Source organism: Salvia hispanica, chromosome 2, assembly GCF_029641045.1.
Source record: "Salvia hispanica isolate PSC_SH4W2 chromosome 2, Shi_PSC_v1, whole genome shotgun sequence".
In the NCBI taxonomy this organism is placed as follows: domain Eukaryota; kingdom Viridiplantae; phylum Streptophyta; class Magnoliopsida; order Lamiales; family Lamiaceae; genus Salvia; species Salvia hispanica.
Genome location: NC_142693.1, coordinates 14,354,069 through 14,381,619, shown reverse-complemented (window position 1 = coordinate 14,381,619; position 27,551 = coordinate 14,354,069). Strand labels below are relative to the sequence as shown.

Sequence of the window (27,551 nt, the reverse complement as noted above, 5' to 3'; positions counted from 1 at the left end):
GTCGGCACGCAAGGATGTGGAGCGCGTATTTGGTTTGCTCCAGTCCCGATGGGCGGCAATTAGGGGTCCAACGCGTTTGTGGCTAGCCTATTGCTTGTCCAGTTGCTTGTCCTGATGACATGGCAGGAGGAATTTTAGTGCTGGATGATGTGGCAGGAGGAGAAATAGGCTAGCATATGACTGGCCTATTTACTATTGTGGATGATGATCTTACTAGACCAAACTTTCCATTAAAATTCGTGCCATTTCAAATGTCCCTAGATTTTCCATTAAAACCTGTCCTGTTTCAAATGTCCCCTATTTTTAACTAACCGGAGGGAGTAGTGGACTACATTTTTTAATTAATGGTCCAAGATAAAATCAAGCCGTTAGCCTTGAGGATACCGTGTGCTTGACTAAAATGAGTAATATGAAAGCTATCCTAATTGCCCATTCGTAAAAGGAAAGCAATTCATAGAATTAGCATTCGGTGGTAAATAAATTATCAAGATTAGATTATAAAACGATAAACAAAATAACCAAGGTGTTACGATTTCCAAATACAGTTACAACAGAATTAAACATCGCCACTGAATTAACACACACCGCCGCCACCTTCACTCTGGAATCCCGCCGAGCACCGGCCGCCACGCTCTCCTCAACAACAATCGTTGCCGGAAAGTCGCCGACAGCGGCCGGAGAGAGCGTCCATCGCCTCTCCTCAATTCGCCGCCGGAGGGCAGCAGCATTTCTCGCACATTATCCGATGGCGGAGGCGACGAAACAAACAAATCCTTCAGCTTGTTGCTCACCAACGACTCTTTCCCCTTCTCCGGCGCGCTTCTCTTCTCGCTGCTCCCCCTCCGATCGGTGGAAGCATCGCAGCATCGCGGAGGCAGCCGTCTCCCGCCGCCGCCGCCTCCGCCCGTCGCGCGGCTGAGCAGCATTCGGAGTGTTCTTCTCCGGCGGAGGTGGATCACTGGACTCGCCGACGGACTCCTAGCAGGACTGGCGGCGACGGCGCACGCCAGGAGCTTGAATTTCTGCAGAGTTGCCATTTCCCCTTCTTCAATTGATGATTTTCTGGCAAAATTGATTTGTTTTATCGGTTGATTTGTGGATTTAGATTCAATGGCTGAGGAAATCGGAGTGGAATAAGATAGAGAAATTAGGGATTGGAATATAGTTAGAGGGGAGAGAGGGGAAAAGTGAGAATTGGGCTTGTTGTGAAGGAAAGGGATGGGGATGGAATAATTTGTTGCTTGTTTATGCTTATTTTCAAGGAATAAGTATGGGAGTGCGTGAAGAGAGAGAAAATAAAAGTGTAGAGAGAGAAAAAGGAGAGAGATGGAGGGGTGGGTCTTTTGAGGCTTCCATATGTCATCATTCTTACATGTGGCTCTCATTCCTTCACTTTACTAGGGTGTATGTTAGTCCATCCGCTATAGGTGGACAAGTTTTGGTGGACAATTTTTTTTTTTTGTCCATAGTCTCATTTTATTTGTCCACAGTCTTAAAAAAAAGTGTTCGCAGCAATAGTGAACACTTTTTGGTGGACAACTTTCACTTTATTTTTCTTGTTGTATTTTTTAATTCAATTTTACAATTAAAATTATCGGACTAAAAATAATTAAAGAACGAGACAATAAATAATAAAATTAAAAAGTGCGATGAGACCAAATATTCGTTGTATTCATGGATACCGAAAAATTACACAACGAACATTTAAAAAAAAAACATACAAAAACAAATAAAAACACCGCCACCATCTACTCGGTGGCGGAGTCGGAAACATCGGCCTCATCTTCGGAAACATTAGGAAAAAAAAAGGTTGGCTTGAACTCATTGTAGGTCAACAAAACGCGCTTCCAAAAGCCAATCTCGGTATGATCGGTGCTAACACAGGGGTCGGATGTGACGGCATCCCATGCCCTCGCTACAGCAATCGACTCGTCTTTGGTGTAGTGCACGGCCCGACTTGTTACCGGCGAATCGCTACCGCCGCTGCCATCCCCATCGCCGTCGCCGCCGGCCCGCCCCCCACCGCCGTCGCCGCCGCCGCCTCTCCCCCCACCGCCGTTGCCGCCGCCCCTCCCACCACCACCGTTGTCGCCGCCCCTCCCACCACCACCGTCGCCGCCAGATCTCATCGGCGGGGTCTCCGGAAGGCCCGGACTCATCATCCCCATCATCTGCTCCAGTGTGAACCTATCGAAATCAGACAAGGGAGTCTGGGTGCGCTGGAAAGAGTGAGAAGGGGTATCCGGCCGCGGATGGTTGGGCGAGTCCATAGTGGGTCGATAATCTCCAAACGCCGAACGACCCAAATTCCTCTGATGAGAAGATTGAGCCCGATATTGGCTTTGTTGCCATGGCGGGGATGTCGGTGACCACGACTGGAATGGAGGGCGACTGGGACTCGATCCCCGGGGGGTGGGACTCGATCCCCACAGCTGAGATGGCTGGGAAGAAGGATAGTATCCATATCCCGATTCTTCCGTGCCGGGTGAATCTTCGTCTCTCCCGTGCATCTCGGTAAAATCTAGGGTTGTGAAATTGGGGGTGGAGTGAAAATGGGTGTGGAGTGGAAGACAAATTGGTGGATATTTATTTAAATAAGTCAATAAATTAAATAAAAATTCGAAATTAAAAAAAAAAAAAAAAGGGAAACCGGCGGTCCGCCGCGGCGGTGTCGCCGCGCAATAGGTAGGCGCGGCGGCCGCCGCTTTTCTCTCTCCAGCGGCCCGTCCTCGCCGCAAAGCCGGCGATACCCCTTCCGCCCCAACAAATTCGTCCGCCCCCGGGGCGGACGCCTTCCCCCCTATACACCGCCGCGGCGCCGCCGGGAAGGGGGCGGCCGGCGCGCCGCCCCTATAGTGGATGCCCTTACAAATACATTCTACTACTATCCCGTGTCACAGCAGTGGAGATGTTTTTTTACGGCACATAATCTAGAAAAAAATATATTAAGTTAAATTTTAAAAAAATAAATAAAATATAAAGAGAATAAAGTAAGTGAGAAGAAATATGATTGATTTTTACTAAAAAAAAAATAATTACTATTAGAGCATCCATAATAAGGATAGCCTAGCCATAGGCTAGCAATAGCTTAGTCAAAAACTCCTCCTATCATATTATCATGCTCTTCCCACACTTCCCACAGCCTAGTTATAAGCTAATCAAACAACATTCTAGCAATAGCCTAGCCAATGCCCCAGCCTAGCAAATAAATTTACAAATACGATTAACTCATTTTAATTATTGGTATTTATAAAAAATGAAGTGCAATGAGTTTTAAATATAGAGTATAAATTAAAAAAAATTAAAAAAATGGATTAGCCTATCGCTCGCCGCGCAATAGGCTAGCGATCGGCTAACCCGTTAGTCCGTGCCTGACCTCTCATCCATCGCCCGTTCATCCGTCACGTTAGCCTAATGCAGTAGCGGATGTCCGCCACACACTAGCCGCCCGCCTGTGGCTAAGGCGGGCGGACGTCCATAAGATGCTTTTATGGAACGTTACAGTATATTTTTTAATTGATAATATTAATTTTAGAAGTTTTTAGTTATTATAATTGTTTAGAGAGAGAAACAAAGTTAAAGATTTAATTGAAAGTAAAAAATAATTAAATATATTAATTAGAGAAATGAAGTTATTTAAAATAAAAATATGTTATATTGGTCGAGATAAATAAAAAATGTATGTCATTTTAATTGGGGTGAAAGGCATAGTAAACCTTTATATTTTGATACTTTCATACTATTATCATATCATTTATTTTAATTAATCTTCTGTAAGAAGAATACTAGAAAACTATGTTATACATTATCGTCCACGTTTTAGTTTAGTGTTAGATTCTGATAAACACGTGTAATTAATATGCAAGATGCCATTTTAGATGCATACTTATCTTCAAATGAAAATTGTTTATAGGATCATCCCACTTTAGTGTGTCTATAATTTTTTTGTAGTAAAGGCCTAATTTAGTTTAATGAACTATCAGTTGTCACTCAGATGTACATCAAAAGTGTGAGTGACGAACTACTTATCGTACTTATTTTAAAAATATCGAAACTCTATTATTGATGTATTGATTTTTTTTTTGAATGTAGATTGTAGGCAAGAATCTCTAATTAGTCCCCACTTTTATTGTAAATGCTTTTTCCATCTCCTCAAGAAAAGAAAAAGTAAAGGGGAAGATGGTCAAAAGGTGCTTGGGCTACTTGTTCTTTTCCAATATTTTTTAAAAATCAAATTTCGTTACTTTCTTATTCACTTATAGGGACTATGTTGCATAATATTGGAGAGTGCAAATCTATGTAATGATTTGCATGTCTATGAATAATTGCTGAGAACATAGTGTTTATTTGCATGTCTACTTATTTTCCAATTATGAATGTTTCTATTAATTTTGCTATAGTGAAAATATATACGCATGTTATAGGCATGTATGATGAACATAGATAAACAAGGAAGCTGCAAGAATTAATAAGTATATGCAATTTCAATTGTCATTTCAACAAAAAAAAACACACTTAATAATGCTCATTAATCAATAAAACAAAATGTGAAAAATAATTTTATAAATTTACAATGAGTCATTCCAAGTTTTTTCAAGACGATTGGGCACATAGTGACATAGATATATTTTTCACAAGCAAAATGCCCCAATAACTAAATTTGGGAGAGATTTTTGAATTCAACTTTCGTTTAACTTTTATTCTATATATTCTTTTCTTTTTCACTGGTGGGTCGGGACTACTCAAACTTGAAAGTGCTTGAATCAAGATGACAAGCCTTATGTAAAGATATTGAAAAAATGATTGTTCAAATAATAATCCGAATTAAAGTTAAATCTCATTTTAGTTTGCCTTTGGAAATGTTTCTGCTTTTTTACATTTTAAAGGGTAATTATTTCGGCTATACTTCTAACTTTTCCGCTACCCAAGTGTGATTTTAAATCTCATATATTGTCACATGTGATGACCCGTTTTGATTTTATTAGCACTAATTTTGAATTGCTAATTAAATAAAATTATCTAAATTTTAGAATAAAGTATAAAAAAACTCATGTTGATTAATATAATATTGGTTTTTGCAGAAAAAAAATGTCCATATTCTTGACTAAGCATTCAATATTAACATAAAAATAATAATAATACGAAGTAGTATATTTTTTCTAATCTTAACTTTGAGGATTGGAACCTAGGTTGAACAAGTAGAAAAAGAGCATTTTATCACTAGGTTATTCATATTTTTGGTGTTTTGGGTATACCCCCTCCGTTCCATAGTAATAGAGTTATTTTACTATTTTGGTACGTTCTGTAGTGATATAGTCATTTCCATTTTCAGTAAAAGTCAACACATTTTTCCACACTTACTACTCTCTCTTACTTTTTTTCTCTCTTTATCTCTCTACCAGTCTACCGAACACAATTTTTCTTAATCTCCGTGTTGAAAAGAAACGTCTCCATTACAATGGAACGGAGGGAGTATATAATTGTTCCCCTTATTCTTAATTTTGTCCTCCAGTGCTCTGTCTAGAGGGAATGGTAATGAGTTTGGTCAAACCATTTTTGCTAGGATGAAAAAAATATAAATAATTTAAAAAATAATCTAAAATTGATTAATTGAACCAAGAACGGTGTCGTTTTGGCCTATTATAAATCCGGCGTATCCATTTAGATTTATCCTTTGCTTAATTTTGCCAGAAATAACAGGTTGGGACAGATTGAGAAAATTAAACATGAATACAAAAGTTTGTGATTTGATTTTTGAAGTTTACACAAAAAATCAAAAGACGCGCTATGTTGATTATGTTGACAGCTATTACTCATGTATAACATTTTAATACTCCCTCCGTCCTGACTAAGATGACACATTTCTTAGTCGACACAGAATTTTAGGAGTTATTGATTAAAGTGTTTTGGAAAAAGAAAATATAAGTTTAAGTATTAAAGTAGAGAGATAAAGAAAGATGAATATTTTAATAGGAATGAGAAAAAATTGTTGAGTGTATTAATTGGAGAGAGAATGTTTCCAAAAAAGAAAATGTGTCATCTCAGTTGAGACAAACTAAAAAGGAAAACGTGTTATCTTAAACAGGACGGATGAAGTATATTACTATATCAATTAGAATTAGAGTAAAGGCCAAAACTGGTCCTGAATATATGGTCATTTTACGATTTTGGTCTTAAACTTTATCTTTTGGATTTTTTGGTCCTGCACATTTCAATTAGGATCACAATTGGTCCTGCACATTTCAAATCGGATCACAATTGGTCCTCCGTCAATAGTTGCGTTAATTTTATAAGAGTCAACGGATTTAACCCAATTTTGACCAAATTAGACTTTTAATTCTTATTTTGAAGTCACTAATTAATTCATATCACTAATTAATTCAAATTCACCTGAAATTGCGATAACGCGATGGCGCGACAGCGCCCCAATTTGCCAGCTTTGTTCCACATTACGGTTGTCTTCGCCACCCTCATCGACAACACAACCTTCTGCTTGGAGTTGTAGGTCGCATTCTCGCAGGCGCAGCGGAGCTCGATTTCGCCATCTCGGCGGTTATGATTCGTGTGATTGCAGCTATGATTCTAAACTTGTGCTGAAATTAATTTTTTTTCTCAGATCCTCATTACACTGCCGATCAAAACCTCGACATTCACGAAAATCATCCAAAAATTCACAGCCCACAAATTTTCCTCAGTTAAAAACTCCACCTTTTCCCCGAGATGGGCTTCCTCTACAATCTAGTCGACGTTGTGCTCTTCTTCTTCTTCCTCAACATCGCCGCCCAATCCTGTCTCCCGCGGCACCTCTTTCCGCCGCTCCTTTTGGAGCTCAAGAGCTGGTACACGGAAAAATACGGCGATTATTTGACCTCTGAAAGTCCGCATTTCTTCGTCGGGCTTGTTTGGATGGAGCTCGTTTTCCAGTGGCCTCTCGCTCTCGCTCTCGCGTCTCTCTACGCCCAATATATATTTACTAAAATAATAATTATGGAATAAATTAGTGACTTTTAAAAATAAGAATTAAAAGTTTAATTTGGACAAAATTGGGTTAAACCCGTTGACTGTTATAAAATTAACGGAACTATTGACGGAGGACAAATTGTGATCCGAATTGAAATGTGCAGGACCAAAAAATCCAAAAGATAAAGTTTAGGACCAAAATCGTAAAATGGTCATATGTTCAGGATCAGTTTCGGCCTTTACTCTTAGAATTATTAGAACATTTCTGACTGCAAAATACTGCCTAAGATCTTACACTTAAAATGATTAATCTCATTAACAAATAGCCTACTATTGCTGTGTTTGTACATACATGGAATGTGTTACCAACACTCCAATAACGCTATATATATGGATTGGAAGTGTGCATACACTCCGACATACTTGATATGATAAGCTAAGTGTAGTAGGTATTCAATATTGCTTATATACTGCTGCTTTTTGTATATACATACTCACATTGTTGACCAATATTTTTATCATTAAGATTGCAAGATGGAAAAAAATATGTTGAGATACAAACACACAAACGAACAAGAAAGAAAATGCACACTGAATTCACGTGGTTCAATCTTTTGATCTACGTCCATGGAAAAGATGAGATGTTTTACTGATTCACTGTTGCTTGTGGAAGAACAGAGACAAACGAAAACGATCAAACTACTCTCAAAATAATCTAATTGTGTATATTCTAACTTCTAAAGTTTTTATTCATCAGTCGTAAAATTAGTGTTGAGGCCAGATTTACAGTGGATTCTTCATCCTATCTAACTTACCATTAATCCTCCTACGCCGTCGCAGAAGCTTCCAGTCATTGGAAAAATCGACTCAAAATGGCATACTTAGTCAATGCCATACATATGTATAATGTAATGTTTAAGACCAGTTGATTAATCAAAATCATATTCTTCAAAAATGAATGGAGGATTTGTCCCCCTAATCCTCCTCGTGCTATTTGCAATCCCAAGCTGTGTCGTATCGCAGCAGACTCAGTACGAAACCTGCAGGCAGCCATTCCGATGTGGAGATGTAGAGGATATACCCTATCCATTCTACGGCGCAAACCGGCCTATGTCGTGCGGCGCTGTGGGATATGAGATAATCTGCAGATACAATGTTCCCTTCATAAACACCTCATCACTACTCTACCGCGTCCTTGAAATCAACGACGAGACGAGCACGCTCAGGGTGGCGAGAGACGACCTATGGAACAGCCCTTGTGCGCAGACTCAGCAACTCGCTAACACAAGCCTAGATACCACTTTTTTCAGTTTTGATCTGCCCTCTAATGATCAGAATATCACTCTGCTCTATGGTTGCACTGCTCCTCCGTCCCAACCCCGACAGCCCAATCAGTTCAACTGCAGTAGCGGCGAGACTTTCTACTTCACAACAACAATTGAACTGACAGCTGGTACCACATGCATCGGCCCTGAAGTTACTGTTCGGGTGACTCAATCTGCAGCCACGAGGTTGGGATCAAATCCGAACCCCAATTTATCATTCAGACTATTGCAAGCATATCTGCAAGGTGGATTTTCGATCCAGTGGTCAGTGGATAACCAGAACTGCCAGAGGTGCTTGAATTCCGGTGGAGCTTGTGGCTCCGGTGGAACGGGATCGTTTGTTTGCCACTGTTCTAATAATACTTCACTTCCATCAACTTGCTCAGACGGTAACAATTGTTTCTCTCTTTCATTCTCTGTTGGTCAATCAAAGGCTGCTGCAAAATGGTTGTTTTCTTGGATGCATGGCCTACTACTACTAGTCGTAGATATATTGCTGGACTTTTTGTGCAAGAAGCCAAGAATATTACTCCATATAGGTTGAAATGAGTGATATGATTCAAATACAGTAATTAAATATAGGTTGAAATGAGTGATATGATTCAAATACATTAATTATCACTACCTCCGTACTTGAAAGTTTAACACAGTTTATCATTCTGGTCCGTCCCTGAAAGTTTGACACACTTCACTTTTTACCATTTTTAGTAGTGGATCTCATATTCCATTAACTCATTCATACTCACGTTTTATTATAAAATTAATACTTTAAAAGTAGGATCCACATTCCACCAACTTTTTCAACTCAATTTTCATTACATTTGTTAAAATCCGTGCCGGGTCAAACTGTGTCAATATTTGGGGGACGAAGGTAGTTGCAAATTTTCTTTAGCATTGCTAATAAAAAAAATTTCATGGTAATTCTGAACTATCACTTATCTGATTTTGATAAAAAAAAGACCAGATTCCACGGAAATAGCGTCACATAATTGTGGAAGTGTGATTTACTCCTTCCGTCTATTAAATATTATTCAAGTTTGACTCAACATGGACATATATACGCTATGAAATAAAATGTACATGAAAAAACGAACGGTAAATTAATAAACTTTGATCAATTTCTAACTAACTTTTAAATGTCCGATTTTGCGTAGATATTAATTAGTATTAAATATATATAAATAATGATATGGTAACGAGTATTCACATTAATCATTACACACATGATCTAACCGGTTAATCGTTTTGATTTCAGGAACTAATGTACCGAAATTTGCAATTATTGCGGGTAAACCCTTCTACTGTTAGTCCTATAATAATAGCTCTTTCTTTTGTTATTTTTGTGGTCTTATTAAAAGAGTCTCTTTTCACTTTTACTAGATCTCACATTTTTGTGATTAGAGATTTTTTTTACCCGCTAGCCTTTATGATCGTTCATTCTTTCTGCCAATGGATCCAGAATCCTATTAATAGGCCCTCAGAAAGAAGAATAGCAGGATAAAGCCTTTGTCTGACCTAGGGGTGGATATACCATACCGAAACTGCGGTGTGACAAAATCTGATATCATATCGAAATTTTGATATACCGCAATGCGGTGTAAGGAAAATTCGGTATGATTAATTTTTGATACCGTTACCTTACCGTTATTGCGGTATTACCGAAGTACGGTAAGGTATACCGTAATGCAAAATATTTAAAAGTAAGATTTTCAGAGATATTTTTTTTAATTCTATTTTATACATACCGAAAATTAGGTATAACGTGGTATACCACGGTATAAGAAAATTGATACTGCTGTACTGAAAAAATTGCGGTATTCAGAGAAATAATGATTTCTCTTTTTTAAAAACAAAAAATGACTTTCATTCTATTTACATTTTATTATAAAAGTAATACTCATAAAAATGAGACTCGTGTTTTACTAACTTTTCCATAATTCTTTTTATATTTCTTAAAATCTGTATTGAGTCATCTCTACGGACTCCTATTTCGGGATGGAGGAAGTAATTAAGTATTCAGTTTACTAATTATATGACTTATTGCACTCTATGAATTCCCAGGAAGTTCAGTCGGCGCACTTGCTATAATTTTATCAATCATAATTTGCTTCTTCAGAAAAAATCGCATATTGCAATACTTGAGGAAAATCACTAAAAATTCGAACGTGGAGCAATTCCTACTCAACCATGCATCTCTGTCACAAAAGAGATATAGCTACTACGAGATCAAGAGAATGACCAAATTCTTCAAAGACAAGGTTGGACAAGGAGGATATGGCATTGTCTACAAAGGTGAGCTACATGACGGTCAACCTGTTGCAGTCAAGGTCTTAACCGATACTCACGATGACGACGCGCAGGAATTCATCAACGAAGTTGCAAGCATCAGTAGAACCTCGCATGTCAACATTGTGAGGCTCTTAGGATTTTGCTTCGAGAGAAAGAAAAGGGCTCTAGTCTATGAATTCATGCCCAACAAATCATTGGACAAGTTCATCTACTCAAATCCAGAATCTTCGTTGGGGTTGGACAAGCTATACTTGATTGCGGTTGGGGTTGCTCGAGGCCTTGAGTACATGCACACAGGCTGCAACACGAGGATCCTGCATTTCGACATCAAGCCTCAGAATATACTCTTGGACGAAGATTTTTGCCCCAAGATCGCTGATTTTGGGCTTGCTAAACTTTTCAAGAAGAAGCAAAGCATGATATCACTGCTTGGGATGCGAGGGACTATAGGGTACATTGCTCCTGAAGTGTTCTCTAGAAATTTTGGGGTAGTGTCTCACAAGTCGGATGTGTATAGCTATGGAATGATGCTCCTTGAAATGGTGGGAGCGAAAGAGATGGCTAAAACGACCGAGCCTATAATCCAATCGAGTGAAAACTATTTTCATGAGAGTGTTTATGAGCTTGTTTTGGCGAAGAAGGAGAAGATTGATGATGTGATTATGGGAGATGAGAAAGAAGAAAGTAAAATGAAAATGTTAATGGTAGGGGTTTGGTGCATTCAGACGGCTCCATCGGATAGACCGTCGATAAGTAAGGTTGTGGAGATGCTACAAGGGAGTGTGGAGTCTATAGAGATGCCGCCGAAGCCATCTTTCCCTTCTGCTCCGCTGCTTGAATCACTACAGTTTTCATCTTCCATGCATATGGAGATACAATAGTTTCCATCTTTAAATTGTGGACGTCTCAAGAGCAAATTAAGACATTATTTGAGGAAGATGCAGTATCTTTTACGGCATTTGTTTGTGCTACATATTTTCAGGGTGAAACTCTTGAAGTTAGAGTACTGATGTTGTAAGAATTCACCAATCAAATCTTTTTATACTATTGATTAACTTGTTTATGCACATATACATATAAGCCATTCAATAATCATCATGTACAAATCACAAAGAAGACAAATTGTACTAACATATTTGATGATAAATCAGAGATTAAAATCATTTAACGTGAATTTATATGACTAAAAATGTAAGTTTTGAACCTATATAAAGAACACAACTTTTGGTAAAATAAGATTAAATATAAACATCTAATAGTAAAATTGATACATAAAAATGAAAAAAAAAACATTCTTTTAATAAATTCGTAAATACAAGCAGAATAAGAAAATCAACGGTAAATACTGCAACCCAAATATAGTAACTGTGATTAAATTCTCAGGCACCTTATTTCCCCAATCACTCGAATATCTCGGGCTCCACCGGAATTGCGAATTAACTACGTCGCTGTTCTCCAGAAAAAACTCGCCGTACCTCACCACCGCCGCCACGTCAGCTACCTTCTTCCCCACCTCTGAATCCGCCTCCGCGCACGCCGCCAGGTCCGCCGCCGCTGCGCCGATCCACGCCTTCATGTTGCCGCGGTCGTAGCTCTCCAGATCCGGATCGATCCCCAGCGTCTCCAGAATATTACTGATTTGATCCGCCGCGTGACTCAACGAAGTCGAGCAGCTACTGAGCGCGCCGTCGGATCGAGTTATCGGGATGATTTCGGAGATTTTGGTGAGGGAGGATTGCAGAGAGAGGAGAAAGATCTGGTTAGGGTTGGCGTCGGGCGGGGGATTGGTTTTGGATGATATGGAATTGATACATGCGGATTGGAATTCGAAAGGGGAGCAGAATTCAATAACCGCTGGATTCGATCTGATTGATTCGGAGTTGAGTTTTTGAACGAGGGAGGTGATTGTTACACCGGTGATTAATGCTAGTAGGATGATTAGGGAGAAGAAACTTGCGATTACGATTTTGTTGCGTCTGCGAATTGATGCGAGTTTGTCTTCTCTCAGGGGCTCTGAAGCAGCTTCCATGGCTACCTTGCTGATATGCAGAGTAGTAAATCTATGAGTTCAAGCTTTGAAGTTTGAATCAAGTACAATTTCTGGAATTTCAATCTCACAATTATTCCAAGGTTTTTTATGGTGTGGATTTAAAATGGAAGAAATGAGTATCTTCAGTGGACTGACTTGACTCTAATTTTATTGGAAGGTAAGTCAACTCTATGATTTTATTTATGATTAATTGCCAGATAATGGTTGAATGTAGTATGTACAAGACACAACTCACTCTGGAGTTTGATTATGTTGGTTACAAACCCATCCCACATTGAAGTAAGGAAAGTTGGAAGATGTATAAACGGACAATATCAAACTAATGTTGCAATTAACGATCCTAACAGATTCTGATACAAATTGAGATAAATTTGCTTGGATGAATGAGACATGCCATAATCATCAGAAATGTTAAGCACATGTAATGCCTTCCCAATGGCAGTGGTGGGAAGTGGAGTTGATATAAGGCCATCCAAAATTCTTCTGTGCTTGGAATTCTCTGCTCGAATTTGAAATATTCATTGCTACTGCTTTGCTCGACATTAATGTGGTGATTATGAGAATCGATGATGAAATAAGTACCGAACCCTAAATCCATCACTTTACCTAGTCTGTATTACCTTTACCTAGTAGTTGTAGCTCTGATGAAATTCACACAAAGCAATTCTATTAACGATATTCAATCTATATGGTCTGTATTATTTAGTTGTTGTAGCTCTAACAAAATTCACACAAAGCAATTCTATCAAGTAGTATTCTCGACTGCCTTGCTGCAAATTTTCTAAAATTTCGTTATCTATTGTGTAATCATGCAATCCATTTGTCTAGTAAGCAAGTGCTATTAGGACAAGAAAGTAATCTTTGTCTTAGTGAACAATTCATTTTATGAGGTTGCAACATGCATTGCATTACTATGAAAAAGGGAAGTGTGGAAAATTTGTAGCAATAGTTTAGGGTTTGGAATATCTTCTGTTTATGAAGCTCATCAGACTTTGTTTTGTTGACTATTGAATGCAATACCAATTTATACTCATGCAAGTAAAATAACTTAGTTTGAAAAACAGAGTAAAAGAGACTAGGGTAGCAATCTACCTAGATGAAAAAAACATTACTCCCTCCGTCCCAGATAATTTGACCCAGTATTTCATTTCGGGCCGTCCCACATAATTTGTCCCATTTTACTTTTACCATTTTTGATAGTGGACCTCATATTCCACTAACTCATTCCTACTCACATTTTATTATAAAACTAATACTTTAAAAGTAGGACCCACATCCCACCAATTTTTTCAACTCACTTTCCATTAGATTTCTTAAAACTCATGCCGGGTCAAAGTGTTCCAAATTATCTGGGACGGAGGAAGTATTTATTAATCACATAAATATGTTCAGAGCAGAGATACTTAACTAAACCCAACAGTATCTAATCATATATACATATATCAACATTTATTTGATCTTGATTTCACAATAATTTACAACATTTAAACGAGAAGAAGACAAAGGAAACAGAGACATTTTCATATGACTACTGAGCATCTACATATTTATCATAAAAGAAGTTGTTTATCCAATTGTAAGCTCACTCTGAATGCATGAGATGAAGCACAGATATCAAGAGGAACGGCATTGCCAACTGTGGTGGGCGCGCACCAAGTTGCTGAGCCACTTCCTTCATTGACGGCCGCTGACTCTGGATCACAACATACACATTTCAGTGCTGTTTTGACCACTCCAACCACTTCCATCACCATTCTTACATCGTCGTCCGGAGATGCTAGCAGCTAGTCCAAGAGTTGTTGCACCATCATGTTTTCAGCAAACCGTGCGGATCTCGCCACCAAAACAAACTCGCCGATCTTTATATTCTTGATTCATTACGCTATTTCTCCTCTTTGTGCCTTCTAATTTTATTCTCTTCTCAACTTTCCTATTCCACAATATTATTAGTTCTCTATTTCTTTTGAAGGGGAAGGAGAGGGGCCGTTGATTTTTGAGGCGACGCTTCGCTACTGGATTGATGAGTTCTTCGACGAGGTGAACCTCATCAGTGGAATTGTTGTAGTAGTTGCTCTCTTTTAAGTTTTGGAGATTTTGGTGAAATTCTTGAGTTTCTCCCTTCAGATAAAAGGTAACAACAGTGGCGAAGGTTGAAATAATATACCGTTTTCTGACCACTCTTCGGTGGTTGATCAGAATGCCTCTGCATAGAGACAATGATAATGAGCTTACTTGAATGAGTGCCGGAAAGGATCACCTAAGCCATTTTCTACAACATTTCAAGCTACACCAATAATAAATTGATATGCTTATATTATTAGAAAAGTTTTAAAATATATGTAAGTCATTTCCTACAACATTTCCTCCTATACCAATAATAAATTGATATGTAAGGACGAAGAAAAATAACTAGTATTAAACATATTTTTAAAATATGAATAAATAAAAAAAAATTTAAATTGATTGATTGAACCAAAATGACGGTTTGTCCTATTAAGTCACGCGTATCCACAGACTTATTTGCATACAAACTCTACTTAATTTTGTCAAAAAAAAGACAGGTTGGTACGGGTCGAGAAAATTATACACAAAATACTAAATTTTGTAATATAATTGACTATTTTTTATAGTTTACACGAAAAATTAAAAAAAAATGCTCTAAGTTGATTCTATTGACTGCTATTACTCATACACAAAATGATTATCTATTGCTAAGTCAATTAGAATTATTAGAACATTACAGACGGCATTATGTTGGTAAATACTAGAAACAAGAAAAGTGCTAACAACAATTCAATTACCTAAGAATCTTTTCACTCAAAATGATGAATCTCACTTTCAAATAGCCTATATTGTTTAGTGGAGTGGCGAGAAGACGTTAATACGTTGGGAAATACTAGTAACATGGAATGTGCTAACAACAATTCAATAACGCGTAAGCATTGACTCCAACATATGTAGGTATTCAAATATTGAATTTACAATGGTGAGGACTTGTTCTCCTAATCACCGCAATAGCTGTTATTCATTTTTCTCAAATTAATATATTGCCTATCTAATTTGTTTAAATACCAACTTTTACAGTTTTTATTCATCGATCAATGATCACGTGATTACTCCTCTGTATCACTTCAACTGCAGCGCAATGGATTAATGAAGGGTTAAAAAAAACTTATCATTTAGGAACAAAAATTAGACGCAGTTACTTGTGTTTGGAAATTTTTAAAAATAATCATAATTTAGGATGCAAAAGAAAGCGTCCCTAAGTGTATGGTAATCTTAATCTTTTGCTTTTTAAGACGTTTTTATTTGTGTCCCCTAATTTTAATTGGGACGCAAACAATAAGGACATTTTATGAAGCATTGGTGGTATAATTAGGCACACAATTAGCGTGCTTAATAGCATTAAAAAATGTCATTAACTATCCAATTTTTTTTTTTTTGTAGTGCTACATCTACAACAATATTCATTGTCTACTTGAGTCAACTCTGATACTATACTAAAAATGTGTCACTTATCCTTTTCAAATGCCTCATAAGAGGAAAGTGGTAATCCACACTTATATAAATGAGATAGAAAGCATCGTCAAATCAAAGTGGGATAAGATATAAGATATTTTAACGAGGCCAAATTTACATACATCTCATCAAGGTGGATTCTCCATCCTATCTAACTTACCATTCAATACTACTGATGCATTCACAAAATAGAAAATACTATAGTCTGTGATTTAATTGACTATTGGAAAAATCGACTCAAAATGGCATAGTTAGTCAATCCCTCACATATGTAATGTTCAAGAAAAAACAAAATCATATTCTTCAAAAATGAAAGGAGGATCTGTCCCCCTAATCCTTCTCGTGCTAATCGGAATCCCAAGCTGCGAAGTACCGCAGCTGAGTCAGTTGGAAACCTGCAGGCAGCCATTCCGATGTGGAGGGTCGGTAGGAGATATACCCTATCCATTCTATGGCTCAAACCGGCCTGCGTCGTGCGGTGCTGTGGGGTATGAGATGAGCTGCAGAGACGATGTTCTCTTCATAAACACCACATCACTAACCTATCGCGTCCTTGCTATCGACGACCAGGCGCGGACCCTCAGGGTGGCCAGAGACGAGCTATGGGACGGCCCTTGTGCGCCGATTCAGCAACTCCATAACACCACCCTAGATACCAGCCTTTTCAATTTTGATCTGCCCTCTTATAATCAGAATATCTCTCTGCTTTATGGTTGCACTGCTCCTCCGTTACCAACTCTACCGCCTAATCTGCTCAACTGCAGTGGCAACTTGGCTTTCTTCATCACACGAACAAGTATGCAGCCAATTAGTATCCCATGCGCTTTGATTACTCAATCTGCAGCCACGGGCTTGTAATCAAACCCAACAACCGAGTTATTGCGGGCATCACTGCACGATGGATTCTCAATCCAGTGGTCAGCGGATAACCAGAACTGCCAGAGGTGCTTGGAATCCGGTGGAGCTTGCGGCTCCGATGCATCGGGATCGTTTCTTTGCCACTGTGCTAATAATGCTTCACTTCCATCAACTTGCCTAAACGATAACAATTTCTTTTTCTCTCTCTCTTTCATTATTCCTTAACTACATCGTTTTATTCGTCGGAAGATTTGGCAACATCAGATTTTCAGGCTGTCGTATAAGTTTTAAAGTGGTCAGATCCAACTTTTAAGATAGTGTTCAACCCACAATTTAGTTGAAGTTTAATCATTTATGGGCATTTTTACTGCGTAATCATAAACGAATTTTAGATTTTCTGGTTCATTGTGTATAGTTTTGGAACATTGACTTAAACTATCCCTATCATTAATAAATAATGAGATACTGTACTAACTACTAATCAAATCAAATTAGATAAATAAGGAGTCGGGGACCTAGTCAACTATGACCAATAATGTGATGCATCGTGCACCTCCATTCTCATTTCGAATGTTCAACGTAAATTAATGGCATCCAAAATGGCAACACTCACTCTCACAATGCTACGTCCTCTTCTCACGCCTAAGCATTTCATAATAAAAATAATACTTCCCTTCTCCCTTCACACTTTAACTCGGGCACGATCTCAAAAAATAAATAAAAAATTATAGAATGTGTATCTTATTTTTACATATTAACTTTATAATAAAATATGTTAGAATTATAAAATATGTTAGAGGAACTAAGATTCATACAAAAATATAAAAAGTAAGTGTGACAAAATTATTGGACTAAAAATAGATCGAGTGACAAATATTAATGACAGATGAAAAGAGAGTAATAAATATTGTTTGAAAGTTGCGAAATCATCACCATAACTGAAAAATCATATTCCAATTATCATACTAATAAGTAGTAGTACATGTTAATTTTTTTAATGAGTTTCGCAAAATAATTAAGACAATAGAGAATAAATGTAATATTACATTAATACACTTCTTCCATCAATAATAAATAGATCAATTTGTAAATAACACGAATTTTAATACATAATAAGTACTCCTCCTGTTTCACGATAGAGGTGGCGTTTCTTTTCGACACACGATTTAAGAAAAAATATGTTAATTAAGTTAAATAAATGAAGAATAATGTAAAAAATAAAAAAGGTAAAAAAATAAAGAGAGAATCAAGTAACGGTTCTAGGAACTAAAAAGGAGCTTACTTTTAATGCTTCAAGTGAAAATAGTTTTCCACGAGTGAAAACTATTTTCATGAGAGTGTTTATGAGCTTTATGAAAATAGTTTTTCTATTTTCCAATCTAGTGAAAACTATTTTCGATAATAGTTTTCCCTCCGACTTACTTACATTCTATCGTTTTGGTTTCAGGAACTAAAAAGGGGCTTACTTTTAACGTGCAGAAATTGGGTATTATTGCGGGTAAATCCTCTTACAATTGTCTTCTCAATAGTCAATAAATTCATTAAAAAGCAAATTGCCAAATAGTAAATCACAATAATTAAATACCACTTAGTCACACATTTGAACGATGAAAGTTTCACAATTTATCAATCTACCTCATTTTCGACGAAATGTAAAATGACGTGCAAGCCGATTTTAAATCAGCCGACCACGTAAACATATACTCCCTTCGGAGTCCAATTCATGGACGGCACGAGTTTTAAGAAGTGTTATGAAAACTGGGTGGAAAAAAGTTAGTAGAATAGGAGTCTCATTTTATATATTGGTTTCAAATGAAATGTGAGTGGAATGAGTTAGTGGAAGGTGGAACCCTATTACCATTTATGGTAAAAGTGAACCGGGACTCTTATTCGCGGATGGACTAAAATAGAAAAACGGGACTCCTATTCGCGGATGGGGGAAGTATCAAATAAGGGAGTTTACATAGCCACACATTTCTACTTGTTTATAATCTGTTTCTACGTCATTGCATATTTCGACGAGAATGAGGCGGGTAGGATAATTGTGTTTTTCAGCTTTCATGATTTAATTTTCAAATTTACAAAAGTGCGAGACAGACCAGAATTTGACCGTGATTAATTTGGCTATTTGCTCTTTACTAATGGTATAACTTATTGCACCCTGTGAATTCCTAGGAAGTTCAGTCTGCGCACTTGCTCTAATTTTACCAATCATCATTTACTACTTTGGAAAAAATCGCATATTGCAATACTTTGGCAAAAATACTAGTAATTCCAATGTGGAGCAATTCCTACTCAACCATGCATCTCTGTCACAAAAGAGATATAGCTACTACGAGATCAAGAGAATGACCAAATTCTTCAAAGACAAGGTTGGACAAGGAGGATATGGCATTGTCTACAAAGGTGAACATGGTGGAAGAGGGTGAATCCTCAAAGGCTGGTAAAGAGAAACGTAAGTTTCAAGGCAAACGGAAGTTTCAAGGGAATTACAGTAAGGATGGGAATAAGAAGCCCAAACTGACTTGCTGAAAGTGTGACAAATCCGGGCACTTCAAAAGGATTGTAAGTCTGGAAAGGGTGGAGGAAAAGGCAAAAAGGAGGCTGGTCCAAATGGATCCAAGGATCCTGAAAAGCAATCGGGTTCGTTTTCTGTACCTAATGATCATTCGGTTGAGAATTATTATGCATCAATAATCTCTGAAGCATTTTATGTGCAGGATGATGATCTCTCATGGTGGATTGATTCGGGTGCAACATGTCATGTATGCAAGGATCGTCAATGGTTCAAGGACTTTAAACCAATTGAAGATGGATCTTCCTTGAAGATGGGCAATGTTGCAACTGAACCAATCAAAGGAATAGGATCTGTTAACCTAGTATTTACCTCTGGAAATTCCTTATTGTTAGAAAATGTAGTTTATGTACTTGGAATTCGTAAAAATTTAGTTTCTGGCATTGTATTGAATAGTTGTGGCTATAAACAAGTATTAGAAAGTGATAAATATATTCTGTCAAGGCATGGTAATTTCATTGGTTTTGGTTATCTATGTGGCATGTTTAAGTTGAATTTAGATGTCTCTTTTGTTAATAATTCTGTTTGCATGACTTCTACTAGTTCTAGTAATCATGTTAGTAAATCAGAATTGTGGCATGCTAGACTTGGACATGTACATTACAAGAGATTGAAAGATATGTCGAAAATGAGTTTAATACCAGCTTTTGAGTTGAATGGTGAAAAGTGTAAAACTTGCATGTTAACTAAGATAACTAGACAACCTTTCAATAAGAATGTCATTAAAGAAACTAAGGTATTAGAACTTATACATAGTGATCTGTGTGATTTTCATTCGACTCCATCTCTTGGTAATAAAAAGTATGTAGTTACTTTTATTGATGATGCGACTAGATTTTGCAATGTCTATCTCTGTCATTCCAAAGATGAAGCTCTTGATAAATTTAAAATCTTTAAAGAAAGTGTAGAGCTTTATCATGGTGTGAAGATTAAAACTCTTCGCACTGATAGGGGAGGTGAGTATTATGATCCAACGTATTTTGAATCGACTGGTATAGTACATCAAACGACTGCTCCATATACACCACAACAAAATGGTGTAGCTGAAAGAAAGAATAGAACATTGAAAGAAATGATTAATTCAATGTTGTGTTATTCTGGGCTAAGTGAAGGATTTTGGGGTGAGGCTATGTTAACAGCATGTTATTTGTTGAATAGAGTTCCTAACAAAAGGAACAAAATCACCCCTTATGAACTTTGGCATAAGAAACCACCAAAATTGAGTCATCTCAGAGTTTGGGGTTGTCGAGCAGTGGTAAGACTAACTGACCCTAAAATGAAGAACATAGGTCAAAGAGGTATAGATTGTGTGTTTTTGGGGTATTCAGAAAATTCTGTTTGTTATAGGTTCTATGTCTTAGAACCCAATGACTATGTATCTGTGCACTCTATTATTGAGTCAAGGGATGCTGAATTTGGCAATGAGGATAGATTCACGTCTATACCTAAACCTGGAGGCATGATTGCAAGGTCTAGTAACTCTGATGATGTAACTGGAAAAGTTATGGATACACCTCCTGAGGCTAGGAGAAGTAGTAGAGCAAGAAAAGCTAAGCCATTTGGAAATGATTTCCAATTGTACTTACTTGAAGGATCAAGAAATGAAATTAATTTTCAATATCAATATTGTTTTACTATTGGTGATGATCCAAGGACCTACAAAGAAGCTATGGCTTCAAGAGATTCTGCATTTTGGAAAGAGGCAATCCAAGAGGAAATGGATTCTATAATCCAAAATGGTACTTGGATACTGACGGATTTGCCACCCGGTTGTGAAGCTTTAAATAGCAAATGGATCTTCAAAATGAAGATGAAGGTGGATGGAAGCATAGACAAGTATAAAGCCAGATTGGTTATCCAAGGCTTTAGACAAAGGGAAGGCATTGACTACTTTGATACCTATGCTCCTGTTGCTAGGATTTCCACAATTAGATTATTGTTAGCACTTGCTGCTATACATAATCTTGTAATTCATCAAATGGATGTTAAGACTGCCTTCTTGAATGGTGAATTAAAGGAAGAGATTTATATCAAACAACCAGAAGGCTTTGTCATGCCTGGTAATGAACATAAGGTTTGTAAGTTGGTAAAATCTCTTTATGGACTAAAGCAAGCCCCCAAGCAATGGCATCAAAAGTTTGATGACGTGGTGTTGTCGAATGGTTTTGTATTAAACCAAGCAGACAAGTGTGTATATAGCAAATTTGATGCTACCGGTAAAGGAGTTATCATTTGCTTATATGTAGATGACATGTTGATCTTTGGTACTGACCAAGATCAAGTTGATAAAACTAAAGAATTTTTGTCATCTAAGTTCGAGATGAAAGACATGGGGAAGGCTGATGTGATTCTTGGAATTAAGATCATACATGGAGAACAAGGAATTTCCATTTCTCAATCACATTATATTGAGAAAGTGTTGGAAAAGTTCAACTTCAAAGATTGTTCTTCAGTTAAGACTCCTTTTGATCCTAGTGCAAAACTCGTGCCTAATAAAGGAGTTGCTGTGAATCAGCTTGAATATTCAAAGGCTATTGGATCACTAATGTATGCTATGATTAGTACTAGACCCGATATAGCTTTTGCAGTTGGAAAATTGAGTCGATATACTCATAATCCAAGTTTAATCCATTGGCAAGCAATGAATCGAGTATTTAAATACTTAAAAGGAACCATGGATTATAAGTTGACTTATTCTGGATTTCCTTCTGTTCTTGAAGGTTATTCGGATGCAAGTTGGATCACCAATATGGAAGATCATTCTTCCACAAGTGGTTGGGTATTCCGGCTTGGAGGTGGTGCTATATGTTGGGCATCAAAGAAACAAACTTGCATCACGAATTCAACAATGGAATCGGAGTTTGTGGCATTAGCAGCAGCTGGTAAAGAGGCTGAATGGCTAAGAAATTTAATATATGAAATTCCATTGTGGCCTAAACCGATATCACCTATATCTATCAGATTATCAGATGTGATAGTGCATCTACCTTGGCTAAGGCATATAGTCAAGTGTATAATGGAAAGTCTAGACACTTAGGTGTTAGACATAGCATGATTCGTGAACTTATTATGGATGGTGTGATATCTGTGGAGTTTGTGAGAACTCATGATAACTTAGCCGATCATTTAACCAAAGGGTTAAGTAGAGATCTTGTGTACAAATCGGCTATAGGGATGGGATTAAAGTCCACCACAAATCTTTGATATTAAGATACCCAATTCCCATTTAGTATGATACTAGATGCAGAATTCAATGTGGAAGACTTAATATTTGAAGATTGGAACACATTTGAAAATCGTCCCAAGGTATGTGTTCGGACCTACAAGTTAAGGAGGTTGAATATATATATTCTTAATAGTTCTTTTGAAAAATTGCAAATGTAGGTGCAAGAATAAAGGAGCTACCTATATAAGCATGAAGTTTAGCCGCTTCAAGAAATTGGGACTTGGTTTCGACGTGTTTATGAAGGATAAGGACATAGGCTAGTAAAATATAGTGTCAAGATAGAACATATTCGTATGTAAACTTTTGTGTACATTATTTTCGTGTATTCAATGTGAGTTCTCAGGGTTCAATCCTTAGAGACACCTGGGGTATTCGAATATTTGGAATGTGTAATGTACTAATATAAAATTCAATCATTACGATATTTCATTTATGCAAAAGTTTGAATGTTTGAGATGACTTGTTTTAGTTAATCAAGGATTGCACTAAAATAGGAGAGGAATGTTGGATATTTTAGTGTAATTGGATTAACTTGATTGATCGGTTATTGTTATAATGATACATCATTTTAAGTATGGAGGTGCGGAGTGCACGCTTATTTGAATTCATTATGAAGTTAGGGGCGAAGCCCCTAAACAGATGAACGGGGGTCCGGGGGTAGCGCCCCCGGGTAGCGGGGTCCAAGGGGCAGAGCCCCTGGGTCAGCTTGGAAATTTTTATTTCCAACGAAGTTGCTGTTTCAGAAATTCATCCGAAAATGTAATTTCTGAAAATCGAAGGACTAATTTGCAATTTCGGAAACCTCTGAAAATTAGTTATTTTCGGTTAATTTCCCAACGGATGCACTGTTTCGTCAACAGCTGCATCGGTTCATCTTCTTCTGATTCATGATCTCGAATACATATCTGAATGTTCTCTATTTCTCTGAATTTTATCCGATCTAATAACTTTGGTAGAACCACCGAAATTGATTTGATCTGAAAGTGTTTTGCACGACTTTCAGATATCCGTTTTTCTGTTCTCAATATTGAATCTCCCTAACAAGGAATTCATCAACGAAGTTGCAAGCATCAGTAGAACCTCCCATGTCAACATTGTGAGGCTCTTAGGATTTTGCTTCGAGAGAAAGAAAAGGGCTCTAGTCTATGAATTCATGCCCAACAAATCATTGGACAAGTTCATCTACTCAAATCCAGAATCTTCATTGGGGTTGGACAAGCTATACTTGATTGCGGTTGGGGTTGCTCGAGGCCTTGAGTACATGCACACAGGCTGCAACACGAGGATCCTGCATTTCGACATCAAGCCTCAGAATATACTCTTGGACGATGATTTTTGCCCCAAGATCGCTGATTTTGGGCTTGCTAAGTTGTTCCAGAAGAAGCAGAGCAAGATATCACTACTTGGGACGAGAGGGACTATAGGGTACATTGCTCCTGAAGTATTCTCTAGAAATTTTGGGGTAGTGTCTCACAAGTCGGATGTGTATAGTTATGGAATGATGCTCCTTGAAATGGTGGGAGTGAAAGACATTCCTAAAACGACAGAGCCTATAATCCAATCGAGTGAAAACTATTTCCATGAGAGTGTTTATGAGCTTGTATTGGCGAAGGAGAAGATTGATGATCTGATCATGGGAGATGAGAAAGAAGAAAGTAAGATGAAAATGTTAATGGTGGGGGTTTGGTGCATTCAGACGGCTCCATCAGATAGGCCGTCGATAAGTAAGGCTATGGAGATGCTACAAGGGAGTGTGGAGTCTATAGAGATGCCTCCGAAGCCATCTTTCCCTTCTGCCCCGCTGCTTGAATCACTACAGTTTTCATCTTCTATGCAAATGGAGACACAGTAGCTTCCCTCTTTCCTCTCTCGCTACCTATTATATATATGGTATGGTGCCTTTTGAGATGCCAATACCTCAACAAGAAGAGTAAGGTTTGATGGAATATATTTGCAGAAATATGGATGATAAACAATTTGTATTGCAATGTTACTTGTTATGCCAGTGGAGTGATTATATTCAATAGAGCGAATCCAAATGGCGAAGATCGTGAAGACTAGTTCTAAGCCACCAAGGTTCATCGATGCTTGGTCGTCCCTGTGCAACACGGCCAAGATCATCACCAGTAAATGCCTTCCCAGTGGAGTTGATATAAGGCCATCCAAAATTCTTCAATGCTTGGAATTCTCTGCTCGAATTTGAAATATTCATTGCTACTGCTTTGCTCGACATTAATGTGGTGATTATGAGAATCAATGATGAAACAAGAGTAAACTAAACTAGGGGTGGCAATTTACCTAGATGAGAAAAAGATTACTTATGAATTGTATAAATGTGTTAAGAGTAGAGGTATTTAACTAAACTCAACAGCATCTAATCGCATATCAACATTTATTTCATCGTCATTCTACAATAATTTACAACATTTATTCAAGAAGAAGACTACGAAAACAGAGACATTTTCATATGACTACTTAACATCTGCATATTTATTATAAAAGAAGCTGTTTTAGGCAATTGTGAGCTCAATCTGAATGCAGGAGATGAAGCACTGATATTGAGCGGAACGACATTGCCAACTGTGGTGGGCGCGCACCAAGTTGCTGAGCCACTTCCTTCATTGACGGCCTTGACTTTGGATCACAACATACACATTTCAGTGCTGTTTTGACCACTCCAACCACTTCCATCGACATTCTTACATCGTCATCTGGAGATGCTAGCCTCTTGTCCAAGAGTTGTTGCACCATCATGTTTTCAGCAAACTGTGTGGATCTCGCCACCATCGTGTTGATAGAGGAAATGAAATCTCCCGGATGATCTCCAAACATGATTTCCAATGCCACAACTCCGAAGCTGTATACATCACATTTTTCTGTAACCGCCATTGTGAAGGCCAACTCTGCAACCAACAAACATGTCATCGTCATGAATACAATTAGTTTAAACAATGTTATGGAATGCATACCCGGTGCAATATAGCCTCGAGTTCCCACAAGTAGAGTTTGATTGGATGAATCAGGATCCAACAATCTAGCTGTCCCAAAATCAGATAAACAACCTTCGAACTCTGAATCCAAGAGTATGTTGCTGCTCGAAATGTCTCTGTGCAAAATAGGAGGGCTGCAATCGTGATGCATGTACGATAGTGCATTTGCAACGTCCTTCACCACATTTACCCTTTTCTTCCAGTTCAGCTCCACAGCTTCATCTTCATCCATCAACACACGAAAGAGGCTTCCTCGTTCCATGTAGTCGTAGATAAGAAACATGCTTTGTTTGTGCAAACAAAAGCCAAAAAGCTTGACAATATGTCGATGGCGTATCTGAGAGAGAACCATGGCTTCATTCCTAAAACATGAATCAAAAACAGGATTATCTCCTTCAAATCTGTGAAGCTTCTTAACAGCAACAACTTTTCCAGTGGGAAGTTTAGCTCTGTAGACGCTCCCGTAGCCACCAGTTCCGATGCAGTATTTGAAGTCAAAGTCTTGTGTCGCTTCAGTGATGTCTTGGTAGGCGATGTTGCCATCGAAGTTCCACATCTTGAAAATGTCTCCATGTTTGAGATCAGGTGTGACTGAGGGGACTTCTTTCTTTCCTTTTTTGGAGAATATTAAATGGATCACACAGAATATAAAAAGCACAAAGACTACATAATAGACGGCTTCCACAGTAGCGTTGTATCCCTTCGGAAGAAGTAACTTAGGATTTCCGATGAATGATTCTCTTGGAAACTTACGCCAAACGCTGTACGAAATCTTGCCCTCTAAACTATTGTAGGACAAATCGATTCCATCCAAACGCGAAACGGATTCTGGGACTTCACCAAAAAGATGGTTCCAAGAAAAGTCTATACTAAGAAACTTGGCATTAGGAACATCTCCTAACCGAGGAGGTATCCGTCCTTGGATTGAATTCCGGCTGAGGCCTATGGTTTTGATACAAGGAAGCATGTGTATCCCTGCTTCAAAAACACCTTCCACACTATTGTTGTCCAATTTCAAGATTTTCAGTCTTGTTAATTGGGTCATAGCAGGGGGCAGAGAGCCATTGATGTTATTGAAGCTCAAATCAAGAACAATCAAACGACGAAGGTACCATATTCCAGAGGGAATGACACCAAAAAAACTATTAAAAGAAATGTCAAGCACCTCTAAGTTTGTGAGATTTGGCAGTGAAAGAGGCATCGTCGTCTTGAGTTGATTATGAGACAAATTAAGATAAACTAGCTTGGACAAGCTTCCTATGTTAGGTGGAATGACACCATAAATGTAATTGTTATCAGAAATGTCAAGCACATTCAAGTTAGTCAGATTTACCAATGAAGGAGGCAGCTCAGAACTAAGAAGATTATGAGACAAATTGAGGTAAGACAAGTTGGAGAGGTAACCTATGTGAGGTGGGATGACTCCATACAGACCACACGAGCTGAGATGAATGCTGGTGAGGGATGTGAAAGAAAGCGGATCGAAATCATGCCACCTAGGCTGAGTGTTGCAACCTACATGAGTTTGCAGGCTTAACTCTGTAACGCGGCCTTGATCATCGCAAGTGATGCCTTTCCAGCTGCAGTGATGAGCAGTGGAGTTGATATAAGGCCACCCGAAATCCATCAACGCCTTATATTCTCTGCTCGAGTTTGAAGCATTAGATGCAACTACATTGCTCAACAATATGGTGATGCTGATTATGAAAATAGCATTAGCAGCAAACACAACATCCATCATCACTTGTATTTTTCTTTA

General features: G+C 37.9%; 4 protein-coding genes and 2 pseudogenes across 4 annotated transcripts; 4 read left to right on the top strand and 2 right to left on the bottom strand.

Moving 5' to 3' along the window:
• Positions 1-470: 470 nt before the first annotated feature.
• On the bottom strand, positions 471-1,309 carry LOC148931621 (uncharacterized). Its single transcript, XM_089064396.1, has one exon. The coding sequence runs from the start codon at positions 1,035-1,037 to the stop codon at positions 597-599; it is 441 nt and encodes a 146-aa protein (XP_088920522.1). The 5' UTR covers positions 1,038-1,309; the 3' UTR covers positions 471-596.
• A 6,584-nt stretch (positions 1,310-7,893) lies between these two features.
• On the top strand, positions 7,894-10,338 carry LOC148931620 (LEAF RUST 10 DISEASE-RESISTANCE LOCUS RECEPTOR-LIKE PROTEIN KINASE-like 2.4). The gene is made up of 2 exons (XM_089064383.1): positions 7,894-8,674; positions 9,541-10,338. The coding sequence occupies exons 1-2, from the start codon at positions 7,915-7,917 to the stop codon at positions 9,591-9,593; spliced, it is 813 nt and encodes a 270-aa protein (XP_088920509.1). The 5' UTR covers positions 7,894-7,914; the 3' UTR covers positions 9,594-10,338.
• On the top strand, positions 9,546-11,625 carry LOC125202617 (LEAF RUST 10 DISEASE-RESISTANCE LOCUS RECEPTOR-LIKE PROTEIN KINASE-like 2.5). The gene is made up of 2 exons (XM_048101058.2): positions 9,546-9,573; positions 10,347-11,625. The coding sequence occupies exon 2, from the start codon at positions 10,520-10,522 to the stop codon at positions 11,453-11,455; it is 936 nt and encodes a 311-aa protein (XP_047957015.2). The 5' UTR covers positions 9,546-9,573; positions 10,347-10,519; the 3' UTR covers positions 11,456-11,625.
• A 4,773-nt stretch (positions 11,626-16,398) lies between these two features.
• LOC148931619 (LEAF RUST 10 DISEASE-RESISTANCE LOCUS RECEPTOR-LIKE PROTEIN KINASE-like 2.4) lies at positions 16,399-17,351 on the top strand (annotated as a pseudogene).
• A 1,583-nt stretch (positions 17,352-18,934) lies between these two features.
• LOC125187352 (PR5-like receptor kinase pseudogene) lies at positions 18,935-24,654 on the top strand (annotated as a pseudogene).
• A 523-nt stretch (positions 24,655-25,177) lies between these two features.
• LOC125187347 (putative LRR receptor-like serine/threonine-protein kinase RPK1) lies at positions 25,178-27,551 on the bottom strand. The gene is made up of 2 exons (XM_048083921.2): positions 25,772-27,551; positions 25,178-25,705 (listed from the first exon to the last, which is right to left on the bottom strand). The coding sequence occupies exons 1-2, from the start codon at positions 27,531-27,533 to the stop codon at positions 25,329-25,331; spliced, it is 2,139 nt and encodes a 712-aa protein (XP_047939878.2). The 5' UTR covers positions 27,534-27,551; the 3' UTR covers positions 25,178-25,328.

Coding starts and splice junctions, on each gene's coding strand:
- LOC148931621 (XM_089064396.1), bottom strand. CDS start 1,037: ATGGCAACTCTGCAGAAATTCAAGCTCCTGGCGTGCGCCGTCGCCGCC.
- LOC148931620 (XM_089064383.1), top strand. CDS start 7,915: ATGAATGGAGGATTTGTCCCCCTAATCCTCCTCGTGCTATTTGCAATC. Junction 8,675..9,540: donor TCCATCAACTTGCTCAGACG/GTAACAATTGTT, acceptor TTTTGATTTCAG/GAACTAATGTACCGAAATTT.
- LOC125202617 (XM_048101058.2), top strand. CDS start 10,520: ATGACCAAATTCTTCAAAGACAAGGTTGGACAAGGAGGATATGGCATT.
- LOC125187347 (XM_048083921.2), bottom strand. CDS start 27,533: ATGATGGATGTTGTGTTTGCTGCTAATGCTATTTTCATAATCAGCATC. Junction 25,706..25,771: donor TCGAGGCTATATTGCACCGG/GTATGCATTCCA, acceptor TGTTGGTTGCAG/AGTTGGCCTTCACAATGGCG.